The sequence below is a fragment of the Myiozetetes cayanensis genome, unplaced genomic scaffold (genome assembly GCF_022539395.1).
Source record: "Myiozetetes cayanensis isolate MyiCay16 unplaced genomic scaffold, myiCay2020 scf26, whole genome shotgun sequence".
NCBI lineage: Eukaryota > Metazoa > Chordata > Aves > Passeriformes > Tyrannidae > Myiozetetes > Myiozetetes cayanensis.
The window spans coordinates 3125001-3141231 of record NW_026087477.1 but is presented as its reverse complement, the minus strand read 5'-3'; the positions used below and the strand labels follow the sequence as shown (position 1 = coordinate 3141231).

General features: G+C 61.2%; 2 protein-coding genes across 3 annotated transcripts; one reads left to right on the top strand and one right to left on the bottom strand.

The window, feature by feature from the left end:
- Window positions 1-998: 998 nt before the first annotated feature.
- On the bottom strand, window positions 999-7042 carry HTRA2 (HtrA serine peptidase 2). Its single transcript, XM_050321509.1, has 8 exons — window positions 6672-7042; window positions 5874-6078; window positions 5608-5802; window positions 5371-5403; window positions 4819-4927; window positions 3996-4065; window positions 1632-1727; window positions 999-1342 (listed from the first exon to the last, which is right to left on the bottom strand). The coding sequence occupies exons 1-8, from the start codon at window positions 7040-7042 to the stop codon at window positions 1177-1179; spliced, it is 1245 nt and encodes a 414-aa protein (XP_050177466.1). The 3' UTR covers window positions 999-1176.
- Window positions 7043-7387: 345 nt separating this feature from the next.
- On the top strand, window positions 7388-16161 carry AUP1 (AUP1 lipid droplet regulating VLDL assembly factor). 2 transcript variants are annotated; one of them, XM_050321270.1, is made up of 12 exons: window positions 7388-7495; window positions 7783-7920; window positions 8342-8492; window positions 9637-9824; window positions 9930-10002; window positions 12044-12117; window positions 13028-13094; window positions 13672-13777; window positions 14130-14276; window positions 14428-14591; window positions 14745-14833; window positions 15893-16161. In XM_050321270.1, the coding sequence occupies exons 1-12, from the start codon at window positions 7446-7448 to the stop codon at window positions 15939-15941; spliced, it is 1296 nt and encodes a 431-aa protein (XP_050177227.1). In that variant the 5' UTR covers window positions 7388-7445; the 3' UTR covers window positions 15942-16161. The 2 variants fall into 2 exon arrangements, with proteins under 2 accessions (XP_050177227.1, XP_050177228.1); XM_050321271.1 differs by lacking the exon at window positions 7783-7920 and having other exon boundaries at window positions 7404-7495; window positions 15893-16159.
- Window positions 16162-16231: the final 70 nt, after the last annotated feature.

Genomic DNA, 16231 nt, shown 5'->3' with positions numbered 1-16231 from the left:
CCAGACACGCCGCAATTTCCCCCACGCCAACGGCACTGGCCAGGGCAGCGAATTCCTCCGGCGAGTCCGGGCCGGCTGAAAGGACATCTGTTCTCAGGGCGGGGAAGTGGGGGGAGGCAGGAGCAGAGCCGGCCCTCACTGCATTGCCCCGGAGGAACTGTGCTTCTTTCATCTCCCAGAAGAACAGCTGGGGCCCGGGAGCCCCGTCACGGGCAGGGCCTGGCCCGACACCCGCATTCCTGCCATCACACTGGGTCGGACACGGCCGTTCCAGGCTATCCTCGCCGCAGAGCCGCTGCCTCCCACTTCCGTGGGAGCAGAGGGGGGCTCTTCCAGGAAGGCGAGAAACGGCTGGAACTGCTCCTTCCCAGAAGGGCCAGCCAGGCAGCTGCACAACACAGGGATGGGCCCAGCTGTCCCCAGGGGCTGGGTGTGTGTGGGAGCGGACACTGGGCTGCGGTGGGACAGGCAGAGTGACAGCCCAGCTTCCACCCTCGGCCCTCCTGAACATCAGGGTCAGGAGACGCTGCCTTGGCCATGGTGAAGTCCACCATCGACACCCCTTCCACCATGGCCTGGAACGCTGCTGCATGGGAGGGGGCGTGGGCACAGACCTCGCAGCACTCACGGAGCTCCCAGCAGAAGCAATGTGACCAGATGAACATGGCACAGCCACAGCAACATGGACCAGCTTGGCTGCACTCCAGGGAGGAACTGCCAGTCCCAGAGACACTCCAGGGCCACTCTCACCCACAGAGAGGCTACACGACGCTTGACAGCTGCCAGCCTGGTACAGATGGAGGAGTCAGATCCCAGCTGGGTGGGTACTGAGCGGGTGACAGGACACCACTAACGCCGAGGAGGTCCCTGCAGACACAGCCAGCTCCTCCCCAGCCGGGAGGTCTTGTGTGAGGACTGACAGGAGGGGCAGGGTCCCACACAGCCTGGCTTCCACCAGGCAACTACTGCTGTTGTGGGAAGGTGATGTGGCACGGGAGGCCCCTAGAAAAGTGCTTTATTTTGAGTACAGAGGGCAATTGCCGCACCACAAGTCACCCAAGCACCAGGCCGGGCCCCTCTCCTGGCTCCTTCCAGCCTTCCTGGCTGGCACAGACACAGCTCAGTCCTGCTCTCAGCTCCGGGCCAGCACTGCCAGTCAGCACCGGGCGGTCCCCGCTACTCCGTCACTTCAGGCACGACACTCACCAGCAGCGTGTCGTGGCCGCGGCGCACCAGCATGGCCAGGCTCTGCTGCGTCCGCACCGCCTCGTACACGTCCTCGGCGCGCCGCGACGCCGTCCCATTGATCTCCAGCACCACGTCGCCAGCCTTCAGCCCAGCCCTGCGGGGAGAACACGGATGGAGCACAAAGCAGGCGAAGCAGCCACTCAGCTTCATCGACCCTGAAGGATGGAGGGGCAGGCACAGGAGCCTTGGGCCATAGCACCAGGTGTTCCTCCAGCAACACTGGTACCTCAGCCAACGGGACAACCAGCCTGGGCAAGGGTGCCCAGGTGGTTTCTGCTGCAAAGCCCAAGCCCTCCTGCTCTCGAGCAAAACACTTGGAGCTAAACACATCCCCCTGGCAGAGCTGCTCCTTCACACACCCCAAGGCACAGGGCAGCACTTACTGATGGGCCGGGGAGCCAATGATCACCTTGTGGATCAGCACACCATAGGACACGTCAGGGAAGCCAGGGTCACGCAGCTTCAGCTCCGCCAGGATGCTGCAGAGTGGAAACTGGCATAAGGGATGGAGCTGGAGGTAGAGCAGGGCTCCCACCCCACCCCAGCTGCACAGGCTCGGAAACTAGACACAAAACCTCCTCTTCTGCATCCCTGCACACTGCCGAGTACAAGCACAGCTACCAGCCCCAAACACCACCACCCTCCTGTCAAAACAAGAGGACAAGAGTCCCAGTGGCACCAGGAGAGCTGGAAACCACTGCAGCAGCATCTGGATCAGAGCTGTGGTGATGCATGTCTCCACATCACATTGCCCTTCCCAGTGCCAGACCCACCCCTCTCCTGCTACAGTTTTCCTTCTCAGCCCTGAGTGGGCAGGACACACAACACAAGCTGTGCTCCTCTTCCTGCCAGACCTGTCACCAGAGCTCTACCCATGTCTCTCCTCTGGAGTCTAGAGACTAATTCCAGTTCATCCAACTTTCTCACAGATTTTAAGTTTTCTAAACCAAGCTTAAACGCTGCATCTCTCACAGCTCCACTTTGGACTCTCCGCAGTAGCTTCTCACCCCTCCCAAACGCATCCAGAAGTGGATGCAGCACTCCAGCTGGATCTCTCCAGAGTGGAAAACAGCAGTCTTTCTTCAAACACTGCAGCAGCTCTGATCCCTGCAGCCTCAGACATTCACAATCTCTGCCCAGCTCTGCTCCCACCAGGTCTCTGCTCAGCCAGTCAGGGCTCTCCATATGGCAGTGGTCCATGCAGAGCTCTACTGCACTGTCCCACAGCTCAGTGCAAGCTGCCATCCCTTCCTGATTTCACACAGTGGAGGTGTGAAGGGGCCTCTCAAGATCATCTTGCCTGACCCCCCTGCTCCAGCAGGCTCAGTCAGGGCAGGCTGCCCAGGACTGCGTCTAGTTGGGTTTTGAGGATCTCCAAGGACTCTCCAGACAATGTGTGCCAGGCTCTGACCACCCTCCTCACAGTAAAAAAGTGATTTCTTGTGTCCAGATGGAGCATCACGTGTCTCTGTGGCCTCTGCCTCTTGTCCTGCCCTTGGGTACCACTGAGAGAAGAACGGGGTCTGTGCCTGGGATTGTGCCCAACACGGAGCTTCCCCTTCCTGTGCCAGGGAAAGGTTCTGGCCTTTGCAATGAGCGTGTTCAGACCAGTCACCCTTTTCCAAGGCAAGCAACCCCTTGTTGGAAGACCTTCCCACTGGACACAAAGAAGGCTCGCAGTCAGGTGGTTTCCCTGGACCGGCTCACTGGCTGTGTGGAAGCTGGACCCGCTTCCCAGGAGCCACGTCCAAGGCATTTCACGCTGCTTCCTCACAGACCCTGTCCTGCAGCGTGGCCGGGGAAGCAGAAGGGGGCTGGGCTCCCACATTCCTCGGGTTCTGCTGAGTACCAGCACCATCTACTGGGCACCCACTGGGGCTGCCGGCTGTGCCCCCACCACCCCCCTCAGGGGGCACAGAGCACCTGCTCCTCCCTTTGAGGCCAGGCAGGAGCCCCAGAGGCTGCTCATGGTGCCGGGGGTGCAGGCAGCCCACAGACCCAACCAGTGCACAGGAGTAACGAGAGCTTTAGGAGGGTAGAGCTGCCCAGCATGGCACAACACAAGCCCCAGCAACGTGCTGAGCCCCATGAGGCAGCTGAAGGTCCCTTTAAGGTGGTTGCAAAAGTCAAGGAATGGGAGCAGCTGCTGTCCTTGAGAACTACTCCCAGAGGTGAGAGCGCACGTCCTGTTCGCTCCTGACACTGGTCCTTCATGGAATCACAGAATTGTTTGGGTTGGAAAAGATTTTTAAGATCAAATCCAACTACTCCCCCCCAAAACTGCCAAGGCCACCACTGACCATGTCCCCAAGTGCCACATCCACAGGGCTGTTAAATCCCATCCTCCAGGGATCGGGTCTCCCCCCCTGCCCTGGGCAGCTCTGCCAGGGCTGGACTGCCCTTTCCAGGAAAGAATTTTCCCAGCATCCAACCCAAACCTCCCCTGTCACAGTCTGAGGCTTTTTCCTATCCTCTGTCACTTGTTCCCTGGGAGCAGAGCCCGATCCCCACCTGGCTACACCCCTCCTGTTAGGGAGTTGTAGAGAGCCAGAAAGTCCCCCCACAAGCCTGGTTAGACCAGTCTGGAGTCTAACCCCAACCTGAGCACAAAGAGATTCGGGACTGAAAGCTTAAGCTGTGGAGACAATCCTCCCAAAACCAGGCACCTTTGGTTAGTTGGGAAGATCCCATTACATCCCTGCCCCAACAGGACCAGTCCTTTTGGCCCCTGAGCTCAGGACGGGCACCTGGGAGTGAGGGTCAGCATCATCACCCCGATGTACCGGCGCTTCGTCTCTGCATTGCCAAACCAAGAGCCTGCTGAAGGAAAGGACATGGAATGTCATGGCTGGAAAACAGAGACACACTCAGAATAGTGCTGGGATGAGCCCCACAGCCCTCAGGGCAGGCAGTGTGTGCAGAGCCATTCCCAGTCCCACAATAGGTCAGTCCAGCTCTTGGTACCAGTGAAAGTGTTACAGGTGTTGGACTTTGCACTGATTTTGCTTCCCCAGTTTGTCAGTTTTTTGACTGAGAATGCCCCTCCCCGGCATCACAGGAGAACCAGACAGAAGTCTGCCTTAAATAATTCTCACACACAGAGGCACAGAAAGAGGCAACATTCCACATGGCCAAATGAAAGACTTGTCCTCTACACTACCACTGAATCCTGCACCTGCACTTCCACCGCTGCACACCAGACGCAGCAGACCTGGGTTCCAGGTTACCTCTCCCTGTTGGAACACCAACAGAAGCTTCACTCATTTCCCATGTGTGAAGATCTAACGAAAAGTAGCAATGGACCAAAAGTAGGATCCTCATGTACCCCTGAGGATTCAGGTTACTTAGGACACCTGATCTGCAGCAGACGGAGGCAGCTGTGGGCAGGGCAGCAGCAGCAGCACAGCTTTCCAGTGGCACAAGGAAGTTTTATGACAGAGGGGACTCCAAAGGCTCCTCCTCCTGCTCTCCTTGCCCTTATCTGGAAGAAGGGCTTGGAGCTCAGCTGTGCCAGAGTTTCCCTCTCTCATCTTCCTCCCCCAGCACCCGAGCAGGGAGGTTCCCACTCACTCTTGCGCTGCTCCTCCCTTTGCAGGAACTTCCGGAGCCGGTCAGAGGGGATGGCAAAGGAGATGCCCGATGTCACCTTCATGGTGTTCACCCCAATCACCTCGCCATCCTGCAGGAAAAGGGCACTGGGATACCCAGCCTGGATCACTGTGGAGAGCAGGGGAACTACTGCACCAGCCTGAGGTCCCAGCTGTGTGCCCACCCCATCCCAGGCTGCTGCCCCTGTGTCCTGCCTGACCCTGCCAAGGCTGGGCAGGGTCCAGGGGCTGCCCCAGGCAGGCCCAGCCCCTCACTCTGCCCCACCAGCACCAGCCATGCCTCACCAGGCAGGGCTCAGCTCCTCCAGAGTTCCATCTGCTCTGTCTCCCTCAGATGCTGCGCAGGGTTCCCATGTCAGGCTGAATCCTCCTCCTCCTCCTCCTCACAGGGAACCTGGAGGACTCACAGGCCCTCCCTCCCAGCACCCACGAGCGCTCCCATAGAGGGGCACAGAGCAAGGGGCACACAGCACGTCTCTGCCCCAGCCAGCAAGGGAAAAGCAGCAGGACTCACCAGGTTGACGAGGGGGCCCCCGGAGTTCCCAAACTGCGGCAGAGGAGAGAGAGTGAGCAGACCATGAGAGCCCCATCCTGCATGGCAGCAACAGCAGGAGGCCAATCCCAGGAACTGGGTCAGGCCAATCCCAGCGTGCCTGGGTGTCCGGCCAGAACCCCCTCAGCTCCCTGCGCTCCGTGTGAGCCCCCTCCTCCCCCCAGCACCCACAGCCTTGCCCGGCTCCCGCGCCCTTACGTCAATGGCGGCGTCGGTCTGGATGTACTCCATGTCGGAGGCGGCGAGGCCCAGCTCGCGGCTGCCGCGCTGCGCCGAGCTCACGATGCCCGAGGTGATGGTGTTCTGCAGCGCAAAGGGGCTGCCCATGGCCACCACGAACTCGCCCTGCCGCACCTCGGCCGAGCGGCCCAGCGGCAGCGTGGGCAGCGGGTGCTGTGGGGAGCGGGACCGTGAGCGTGGGGGATGAAGGGAGTGTCCCCCCGTCCCCACGCCGTGACACACACCTTGGGCTTGATCTTGATGGTGGCGATGTCGGCCACCTGGTCCACGTCCTGCACCACGGCGTCGTACTGCTCGCCGCTCGCCAGCTTCACCCGCACGCGCCTCCGGTTCGCTACCACGTGCGCGTTGGTGACGATGAGCCCATCCGGGGACACCAGGAACCCCGAGCCGTTGGAGATGGGCACATCCCGGCCCAGAAAGGGGTGCCTGCAAGAGGGGCCCGGGTTAGGAGGGGTGGCAGGGACCCTGGGGTGTCTGGTGGGGACTCTGGGGAGGGCAGGTGGGGCCACACAGATGGGTAGGGCTGGGAAGCAGCGGGGAACAGCAAGGATATCTGGGCAGTAGCCTTTCCCCTTGTGAGGTAGAGGGTGTGACACTGGACACAGGTGTGACCAGGCTGGAGAGCAGAGCCGCTGCCCTGAGATGCTCCAAGATGCCGGAGGTGCTAGATGGTGAGAACATTATGGAGTGCAAAGGGAAATAAATGCAAAGCGGTGCTCCTGAGGCAGAGTGTGATAGGGCAGCCTGGAAGGCAGCTCTGCTGGACGGTCCTGGAGGACAAGGAGGTGGCAGCGGCGTGTGGCAGCCGTGTGACCCCGTGGCGTGTCCCCGCTGCGGGCACGGGCAGTGGGGCCGGGTGGGTCTCTCCGGCGGACTTGCGGGACCTCACTGGGACGCCGTGCCCGGTTCAGAGACACAGGCCGGGGCGGCTGAAGGAAAGGCCAGCGGAGGCCGCGGAGCAGGGGCTGCATTGCGGTGAGAAGCGGGGGATCCCTCCCGGGGCCGCCCGGGGCCGGCACCTGCCCACGATCTCCACGTAGACCAGCGCGGGCGCCGTTTTCTCTACCACGTCGGCGATGAAGTTGAAGGCGGCGCGGGGCGAGGCGGGTGGCGGAGCGGGCGGCGGGGCGGGCACGGCTGCGCTCAGCGCGGGCCGCTGGCGCTCCCGGGCCCACAGCAGCACCAGCGCCGCCGCCCCCGCGCCCACCGCCGCCGCCAGCGCCCGGCCCCGAGAGGGGGCCGGCGGAGAAAGGGAAGGGGGTGGTGGCGGAGGAGGCTCAGCGGCCCCGGTGAGCGCCCGGCACCAGCGCAACGCTACCGGCGGCAGCGGGACCCGTGAGACCCGTGAGACCCGCACCCTCCGCGCCGCCGCCGCCGCCGCCACCGCCATGCTGCCGCTGCCGAGCGGAAACCCCGCCCCGCCGGGACGCGGCCCGGCCGCGGGGCATGCCGGGAGCTGTAGTCCCGGGGTGGGCCTGGCAGGAGCTGCCCTCCGCCGCGAGGCACGCAGGGAGCTGTAGTGCCTTTGGGATCTGTGGGCTCACCGCCAGCGAGAGGCGCCGGTAGCCGGTGACGCCGGCGGAGCACACAGAGCGAGGCGGTCCCACGGCCAGAGCCGCTCACCGGACCCGCCGGAGCGCGGCTGGAGTGAGGGAGAGGCGGCGCGCGGTGCAGGCTGGGCAGGCGAGGCGCTCCCATCGCGCCCCGCGCGGGCCGGGCGCGCGGCCGCGGGCAAGATGGCGGCGGGAGCGGGAGCGGGTGCGGGGCGGTCGTGAGGCGGCGGCGCGGCGGGGATGGAGCCGCCCGCGGCCCCGGGCCCCGAGCGGCTCTTCGACTCGCACCGGTGAGCGCTCTCCCGGGACCCGCGGGCCGGAGGCTCTCAGGGGAGCTGCGCGGGAACCCGGGGGGGGCCCAGGGCGGCGGGCCTGGGGTCCGCGGGGGGCCAGAGTGTCTCGCGGGAGCCCCGTGGGGAAGGTCGGGGTGAGCCGTGGGGAGACCGGGGATGCCCCGGGTGGGCTGCGAAGGCTCCTTGAGGGGACTCGGGAGGTTCTGCAGAGCGAGGGTCTCGGGGGGCCCTGGGACTCGTTCCGGCCTCGCTCAGGCGGCCCGCGCCGCTCTCTGCCCCGGCAGGTTCCCGACCGATGGGTTTCTGCTCCTGGCCCTGTTGCTCTACGCGCCCGTGGGGCTCTGCCTGCTCGTTCTGCGCCTTTTTATCGGTGTCCACGTGTTCCTGGTCAGCTGTGCCCTACCCGACAGCGTCCTGCGCCGGTGCGTGACCCCGGGGGACCCCGGCTGCTGCCGAGGGCGGGAGGGCCCTCGAGGTCCCGGGCCGGGGGAGCTTGGTTAAGGCGGGGGGCTGTGGGGAGCTGTGCCCTCTGCACTTGTTGTCCCTGGGAGCCCTGGAGGTGCCTCATCTGCCAAGCCCAGAGCTGGCGGTCGCCTCTGGAGTGCTCAGGGACTGGTCTGGAGCACGTGGATGAGCTGCGTGTGGTGCTCAGGAGTTCCGTGGGCATTTGCTGTCCCATGTTCCAGTCCTAGCCACAATTCCTGCCCCAGATATGCCGTTTGCATTTGGTCTCAGTGTTCTTTGTCCAGCCAGCAAAGAATTCCCTGTTCCCTGTCCGTCGAACCTGTCACTAGCAGCGGCTCTGAGGGCAGGACTCGAGGCAGGCCCTTGTCTCCCTCCCAGGTTTATTGTCCGTGTGATGTGCTCCGTGCTGGGGCTGCTGGTGCGGCAGAACGACCCGCGGCTGCGCGGGGCCGGCGCCAGGGTCTTCATTGCCAACCACGTCACCCCCTTCGACCACAACGTCGTCAGCCTGCTCACCTCCTGCAACACGGTAAGGGCCCCTCCCTGCGGGCAGGGCGTGGGCAGTGCTGCCCAGGTTCGGTGTTGGTGTAGTCACAGAGTCACTGGATGTTCAGGGCTAAAAAGACCTTAAAACCTATCCAATCCCATGTCCTGCCATAGGAAGGGACACCTTCCACTAGCCCAGATTGCTCCAAGCACTGTCCATCCTGGCCTGGGACACTTCCAGGGATGGGGCAGGCACAGCTTCTGTGGGCAACCTGTGCCAGGGCCTCTCCACCCTCACAGGGAAGAGTTTTTTCCTAATATCCAGCCTAAATTTTCCCTGTTACAGTTGTATCCATTCCTTGTCCTGTCACTCCAGTCCCCGATGCAGAGTCCCTCTCTGGCTTCTCTTTAGGCCCCTTCAGATGCTGGAAGGATCTCCAGTTCTGAGTTAGTAGCCTAGGGTTGCACAAGCCTTGAGGTGTTTTCTGTGGCTCGGTATCTCTCTTGGCCGCTGTGTGAAAAAACGGAACAGAGCGAGGAGGAGCAGGAGGAGTAGTAGTAGTTACAGTGGATGTTGATTTTGGTGGAAGAGCAGGTAGATCCCAGCAGCTGTTCCCTTCTCTGGCCTTTTGGATCAGAGGGGCAGGTACAGGGCTGGCTGTGGGGTTTCCCTCAGCACTGGATGCTGTTTTGGCAGGGGGGGCAGCTATGTGCTGAGGGAGCTGTGTGTTCATGTTGCTCAGGCTGTTCTGGGTTGTCCCTGCTCTCTTCTAAAATTCCGTGTGTGCGAAGTTCCTGAGTCAGCAGGCTCGTGTCCTGCACAGCCATTGAATTACCCCTGACCCAGAGAGGGGGGACTCCTGGAAGCAGTGTGTGTCCTGCCAAGTGTGTCAGGGACTGCTGGAGAGAACACAGGGAACACTGGCACGGGGGAGTCTGTCTCTGGCAGGCAGGGTACAATCTGAACTGAAGGTTTGGAGTCTGAGTCCTGTGGAGTCGGGGCTGGCGGAGGTCCTGAGGCCTGGCAGTAACATGTTCTCTGCCACCAGTGCTGATGGCCCCCAGGAGGCCCTCAGCCCCAGAGGGGATTTTGCTTATGAGCAGAACTTTGTCTCCTCTGTCACTTGGGAAGGTGACCTGGAGGGCTGGGCAGGGCAGTTTCCTCCTCACTCCTGTTCTTCCTGCAGCCTGCACTGAATGGTGCCCCAGGGTTCATCTGCTGGTCCAGGGGATTCATGGAGCTGGGAGTGATGGGCAACAGGGCGGAGCTGGTGGATTCCCTGAAGGAATACTCGTCCCAGCGAGGGAACCCACCACTGCTGCTGTTCCCGGAGGAGGCGGCCACCAACGGCCGGGTTGGGCTGCTCCGCTTCAGGTGCGGGAATTCCCACGGCAGGGTGGCTGGGGGTGGCTCCAGGGAGCCGGCATTCTTGCTGTAGGGTGGCCTCAGGGTCACTCAGTGTGGAATTCCTCCCTTCAGCTCCTGGCCCTTCTCCATCATGGATGTTGTCCAGCCCGTTGCCCTGCAGGTCCGGAGGCCGTTGGTGGCGGTGGTGAGTTGGGGATGCAGGCATGGCGTGAGGGCTGGGTGCTGTGCCGGGCTCTGGGTGCTGCCATTCATCCTGCTCCTCCTCTGGAGCTTGTGGTGTGGCCTGGCCTCATGTCCTGGCACCCTGAGAGCAGCTGCACAGAACTAATGCTGTTCCCAAGTGTTTTTCCCAGGAACTTGGCCCACTCAGGACTCCCAAAGTTACACTGGCCAGTGTGACAGACATTTGGTGGCCCGGCTGGCTGTCACTGTGCCACTGGTTTCCATGTCCAGTGCTATGTCCTCTCCTCTCGCTGAGCTCCTTGCTGTGAAAGACCAGCTCCTGCCCTCGGGGTGGGGCCAATGTGCCCAGAGGTCATGGGGCTCTGGAGGCTCCTGAGCTTGTGCCCCAGGCACACCCCTAGGGACGTGGTGCAAGGGCAGCCCCAGACAAGAGCAAAATTCACAGTGGCACCAGCAGTGCTGCAGAAGGGATTGCAGGGAAACTGGTCTCAGGCTTTGCTGGATTTCTCATTTCTTCATGTCAGTTATGGATCTGCTTGGTTAAAAGACCCTGAACTGTTACATTTGCCTGACACTTGAGTTGGTTCTTTGTTGTCTGTCTCTCTAGGACAACAGGGCACAATGGGCAGTCAAAGGCACTTCCCAGCAGGTCACAGAATGTGGTGCCCACACTAAAGCAGCAGCAGGTTTTTTGGAGGGTGAGACTGCCAGGGATTTGTGTTCCTACCGTGCTGGTTGGGGCTTTGGCAGCACTGAAGTCCCCAGTTGTGAGGCTCAGGTTAGTGAGTGGCAGAATCCAGGTTATAACTGATCCAGTGACCACAGAGAGCTGCCAGGCATGGCTGTTACTTGTGGGTCTGTTGTGTCTGTGGGGCAAAGCAAAGGAATCTCTGGCAGGGTGAGGAGTCAGCTGGATGTGTGCAGGAATGAGAATCGCGGGAGTAGTCAGAGAAGCTTTGGTCACTCCTACCAGGGCAGGGGGACTGAAACAGAGTTCAGGGAGGCCACAACATGACGAGAACCCAGAGAGCAGAACTTATAGGCATTTGACTCAGTCAGCTCCAGAGAAAGGAAGCAGTGAGGCTGTGGAATGGCTGTGGTTTGGTGGCTGTGGTGGGTACGTGTGGATAGATGGCTATGGATGTCTGTGGGCAACTGCTGCACACTGGGGAAGAGGCTTAGGAGTGAAGAATTGTTGTTTTGTTGTGACAGTGCCCACAGCAGGTTCTGAAGGACCTGGTACTGAATGCTAATACTGCACAGGTCCTGTTCTGGGTTTTCCAGCAGTGAGGACACTGTGTTTTTGAATGACCTCTCCAGAGATATGGGAGAGCTCTCCTGTTCTGCCCGGTTTATAGGGAATATTTTATGCTTTTTTGGGTTTGGCTCCTCCGAGAAACTCTGAGATGTCATAAGTTGTGCATTTGTCTGCATCCCTTCGTCCATGTCAGGGGGAAGAGCAGATCTGTGTGGAGGTGCTGATTACAGTCACTTCTTGGCTCAGGTTTTATCTCCAGAGGCTGAGCAGGACTTTGTACTTTCTGCACATTGGCTGAGTAAATTCTGGTGGAATTTTCCCAATATCCAACCTAAACCTCCCCAGTACAGCTTGAGGCTGTTTCCTTTGCCCTGTCACTTTTTCCCTGGGAAAGCTTATGGGAGCTGGAACATCACCAGTGGCTGTTCCCACCAGGATGAGGAAGGATTGTTCATGGTTCTGAGAGAGTGTTAGTAGGTCTTCTGGCATTTTTGGGGCTTTCTAAAGGCACAGTCTAGCAGGGAATGTGGGGTTACTGAGGGAAAGCCTTGCTGCTGTCTTAGTGGGAGGAAAAGGTGACTGAGAACAGTGAAAACCAGTGATGACTAATGATGAAGCTGCCCTGGGGCTTGCCCTGTGTGCACTGGGTTTGCTGTTCCCACTTTCCCAGTCCTTCTCCTCTGCCCACATATCCATGACTGACTGGCTGCCTGCCTGGCTCCCCGATGGAGCCCAGACCAGCTCCTGTTCCGTGTGTGGGAGCTCCCTATGCTCTCTTCCCCAGAGCGTGGCTGACTCCTCCTGGATCGCAGAGTTGCTCTGGACTTTCTTCGTTCCCTTCACAGTATATCAAGTAAGGTACTACGTCTCTCTTTTCTGTTTGGGGCAGGGTTGGGGTTGGGCAGGGCCCTGATGTGTCTGTGGCAGTGAGAGATCCCTTGGTCTATGCTGCTGGCACCCTCCCTGGGTGCCTCAGCAGGGCTGTGGTTGGCACCATTTGGGTCTGGCCAGGTCCAGCTCCTGGACCTGCTTCTGTCTCCTGTGCTGTGTTGGGAAAGGAGAGGAGACTGTCTCTCCAGGCTTTTAGGTGATTTACTCCAGGGATGATTCCCTCAGGCAGCACCAGCCTCCAGTGTCTGTCTGTCTGTCCCTGCAATTCCTCAGGAGCTGCAGGGGTGGCCCAGGGGGATGGTGCAGTTGTCCAGACCCCTGTCGTGGGCCCGGGAGAGCCCGGTCTGGCTGAGTAGCTTTGGTGTAATAAGGGTTCCTAGGCAGTGGAAGGGGCTGGGAGTCAAATGCAGGGGTTGAGGTATTTCAGTGAAGAAAAGCCCTGTGCTGGAGCTTTCTCTGGCTGTATCTGCCTGTAGTCTGGGTGACCTGTTTTCCACTCCCGTGTAAATGGCCGTGGCTCCTCACTGGGGCCTTTCTGGGAACTGTAGGAGATCCTTCGCATGTTGCGTGTGAGAGCTAACAGAGCTCCAGCGAGCCAGTTCTGTCTCCTGAGCTGAGCCATGCCCTGGGTTTGGGAGTGGGTGTTGGGGTTTGATGCTCTGGTGGGGAGAGGTGTGGGGTGAGCAGGGAGTGTGGAGTTGGGGGCGTGCCCGGCACAACTTCTCCCAGCAGGTGCTGGCCCCAAGGACTGCTCCCAGCGGGGCTGGCTCTGCGTGCTGTTCCCAGCAGGGCTGGCCCCAAGGGCTATTCCCCATGGGTCTGGCTCTAAGGGCTGCTTCTGGTGGGGCTGGATCCATGTGTTGTTGTTCCCACTCAGGTGGATGCCGTCTGTCCCGAGGCGAGCGGACGAGCCAAGTGAGGACTTTGCGCTCCGAGTTCAGGAGGTAGGAGAGTGATGTGGGAGAGGACTGTAGGACTGGTGCAGTTCAGGATGGGCACAGAGGAGAGTGGAGGGCAGGCAGAGTTGCAGAGGGCATTTCTGGATAAGTCAGTGTGATAGGAGCTCTGGCTCATATTTATTGCCCCTTACAGGTACTCAATTTTTCCATGGCCTATTTGCCACCCCCTACTTAGCCTTTCTGCAGTTATCAGGACTTTGTCCATGTAGTTCAGACCTTTCACTCCCCTTTCATGATGCCACAAATCAAATAAGGCAATTGTTTCTCCACTCTTCTTGTATGTGCTGGGTACTTCACAGCTCCTGTACCAAAGATCTCCCTGTCAGCCCGTCAGCCCATTTTGGCAAGATGATACTGCTACTCCTACTCCTTCATGTGCTCCCTGCAACACTGAAATGCATCCCTGAGGCCCTGGAGAAATCAATTCCCAGCCCTCTTGCCCTTGCTGTAGCTCCATGCAGGCCCATACCCCTGACACGTTCCCCTAGCACAGGGCGGCTGCCCGGGCCATGCGTGTTATGTGTCCTGTGTGTGTTGTGTGACTCCCCTCTGCGTTCCACAGCTCTTGGCCATGGAGCTGGGTGTGGTATCCACACGGATCACCGCTGCCGACAGAACTGAGCACATGAAGAGGCTGCGGCACACGTCACGGCTGCCCTTTGCCCCAGGTGGGTGTCTGGGGAGGGGGGCTATGGAGTCCTGGGGGTGTCCTGGCTGTGGAACTGCCACCTGGGCTTACCTTTGTGGGGACCTCAGTCTGCTCTCAGTGACTCGTGCGTGGAGTGGGAAGAAGAGGAGGAGGAATGTTGGGGCGCTCCCTGGGAGAGGGGCTGCTGGTGTGCTCTGGTCTGGGGCTGTACCTGGCGGGGGGGGGGAGGGGCCCGCGCTCCTGAACACAGACATGGTGGGCGTGGGCAGGGGGTCCAGCTTTCACGTCACACCAGTTCGTACCAAAGTGGGGCTGGTGCAGCTGACAGGCCTTTAGTCCTGCTCCAGTGCCCACTGTTCTTTCTCCTGCAGCCTCGAGTCAGCGCCTGGTAACCCAGCCCAGGGTGCCCCCCCGCCTGCCTGGGGGTGCTCCTGAGGACATGCAGGTCGTGGCCATGGCACAGCAAGTCAAGGAGGTGCTGCCTCACGTGCCCCTGGAGGTCATCAGGACAGACCTGGGTGAGCAATGCTGGGGTGTCAGCAGTGACGCAGGGGCACCTTCTGTGGTGTGTGGGACCCAAAAGCAGAACCGTTGTCCGTGTTGCACTGGAGCACAGTGGCAGCCAGGATGGAGTGTCCTGATCTCTAAGGGATCCCTTTGTTCTCACAGCCCAGACCAACTGTGTGGACACCACGATTGCCAACTTGCTGGAGGGGAGAGTTTCCTTCTTCCCTGAGAGTCAGGAGGCTGGTACTGACCTGCCCACCCTGTCTACCTCCCAAGCTGCAGCTGCTTCTGGCATCCAGGGCTCCGTGGCTGCGTCTTCTGCCAAGGTACTGTGGGCTTGTGCATCTCCCTGGTCTGGTGGCTTGTGTTCAGGACTAGCCAGGGGCATGGAGCACTGACCTGACGTGCCAGGGCCTTCCAGAGCCAAGGAGGCTCCTGCTTTGTCCATCTCCTGACAGCTACTGTGCTTTCTCTTCCAGACAGCTACAAAGCAGTTTGCAAAGTCCCCCGTGGAGCGTCACCTGTCCTTGCAGGAGCGAAAACGAGCCTTGTACGACTATGCCAGGAGGTGAGAGCCCCACTGGGCCCCTGCCAGGGCCTCCCATGCCTCACCCTGCCCAAGCTGTGGCCCCAACAGCACCCAAGATGCCCCAGGCTGTACCAGCCAGGTGGTCCCCAGCCCCTCCTACCCCTGTCCCCAGCCCAGGGCTGAGGGAGGGGGGCAGGTGATTGTGTCAGCTTTCCATGCGTGCAGCCCCCTTCATTCCCAGAAGTGCTCTGTGCTCGTAACTGCTGCCAGGCCTCTGGTTTTGGGGGCTGAGGGGTCGGAGGTGTGTGTCAGAAGCACTGAGGAACAGAGCTCAGCACAACCAGCCTCGCTGGGCTCCTCGGTGTGACTCATGTCTGGCTGACAGGATCCCCTGTGGGACTGGGTTTCTCTGGGGTCACACTGGTGCACTGGCACCCTCGTATGGCAGGACATTCCTGTTTGGCACCATGGACAGCGCAGTTAACCCCGGTGTGAGGGAACCTGTGCAGGATTTTGATGAGGCAAATCCCGGAACAAGTGACCAGCTCTGGTGATTTGGTGTTGGTTTAGAACAATACAGAAAACTGAGGATGAGTTTGAGGGGAAGTTAAGTGTGCCTCAGCTTGTTGGGCACTGAATGGCTGTGCTGAGGGAGCCATCCTGTCAGGAAACCCTAAATGGGAAACCTCATCCTGACAGCTAGGCAGGGACCTGCTGGGGAGCGGGGGCCGGTGCTGGTGGGGACAGTGCAGGTGATCCCTACAGCCCCTTGCAGGCCTTGCTTGGTCCGTGCTCCGTCGGGCTTGTCCCCAGCAGGGACTGTACCTGCCCTGTGGCTCTCTGGGAGCAGCTCTGGCCATTGTCACCCGTTTCCATGGGCTCCAGGTGAGCTTGGAACAGAAACAGAGCCAAGGTGCAGCCAGGGAGCACGCAGCCCTTAGGCCCTGCAGTGTGGGAGTCACCCCCGCTGCCTGGCCCTTCGTGTCCCGGACCCTCAGGGCCACCACCTCTCTCCGGCAGCCCCTGCCCGGGCAGGCTCGCGGGGGAACATTGGGGCGGTCTGGGGGCGGTGGTGTCTGAGGGCGTTCTCTCCCGCAGGCGGTTCGCCGAGAAGCACGGCGCGGCAAGGGCCGGCGGCAGCCTCTAACGGGCCGGGGCCGGCGGCGGCCCGTGACTGGGGGCCCTGCCCCCCCGGCCCGGAGCCCGTGACTGGGGGCCCTGCCCCCCCGGCCCGGAGCCCGTGACTGGGGGCCCTGCCCCCCCCGGCCCGGAGCCCGTGACCGGCCGGACCCCCCCGGCCCGGATTCCGTGACCGGCCGGACCCGCCCGGGCCGGCGGCGGCACCGGGGGCGCGCGGGCCCGCGCGGACGGGACGGGCGGGGCGTGGGCGCCCCCTGGCGGCGAAAATAAACGGCGGCAGCGTCCGGCGCGGCTCGG

What these genes read in the sequence shown, in the direction of transcription:
- AUP1 (XM_050321270.1), top strand. Translation starts at nt 7,446, where the DNA reads ATGGAGCCGCCCGCGGCCCCGGGCCCCGAGCGGCTCTTCGACTCGCAC. An exon ending in CGGCTCTTCGACTCGCACCG is followed by an intron (nt 7,496 to 7,782) that starts GTGAGCGCTCTC and finishes CTGCCCCGGCAG; the next exon opens with GTTCCCGACCGATGGGTTTC. An exon ending in GGTCATCAGGACAGACCTGG is followed by an intron (nt 14,277 to 14,427) that starts GTGAGCAATGCT and finishes TTGTTCTCACAG; the next exon opens with CCCAGACCAACTGTGTGGAC.
- HTRA2 (XM_050321509.1), bottom strand. Translation starts at nt 7,042, where the DNA reads ATGGCGGTGGCGGCGGCGGCGGCGGCGCGGAGGGTGCGGGTCTCACGG. An exon ending in GGGGCCCCCTCGTCAACCTG is followed by an intron (nt 4,928 to 5,370) that starts GTGAGTCCTGCT and finishes CTTTTCCTGCAG; the next exon opens with GATGGCGAGGTGATTGGGGT. An exon ending in ATTGGCTCCCCGGCCCATCA is followed by an intron (nt 1,343 to 1,631) that starts GTAAGTGCTGCC and finishes TTCTCCCCGCAG; the next exon opens with GGCTGGGCTGAAGGCTGGCG.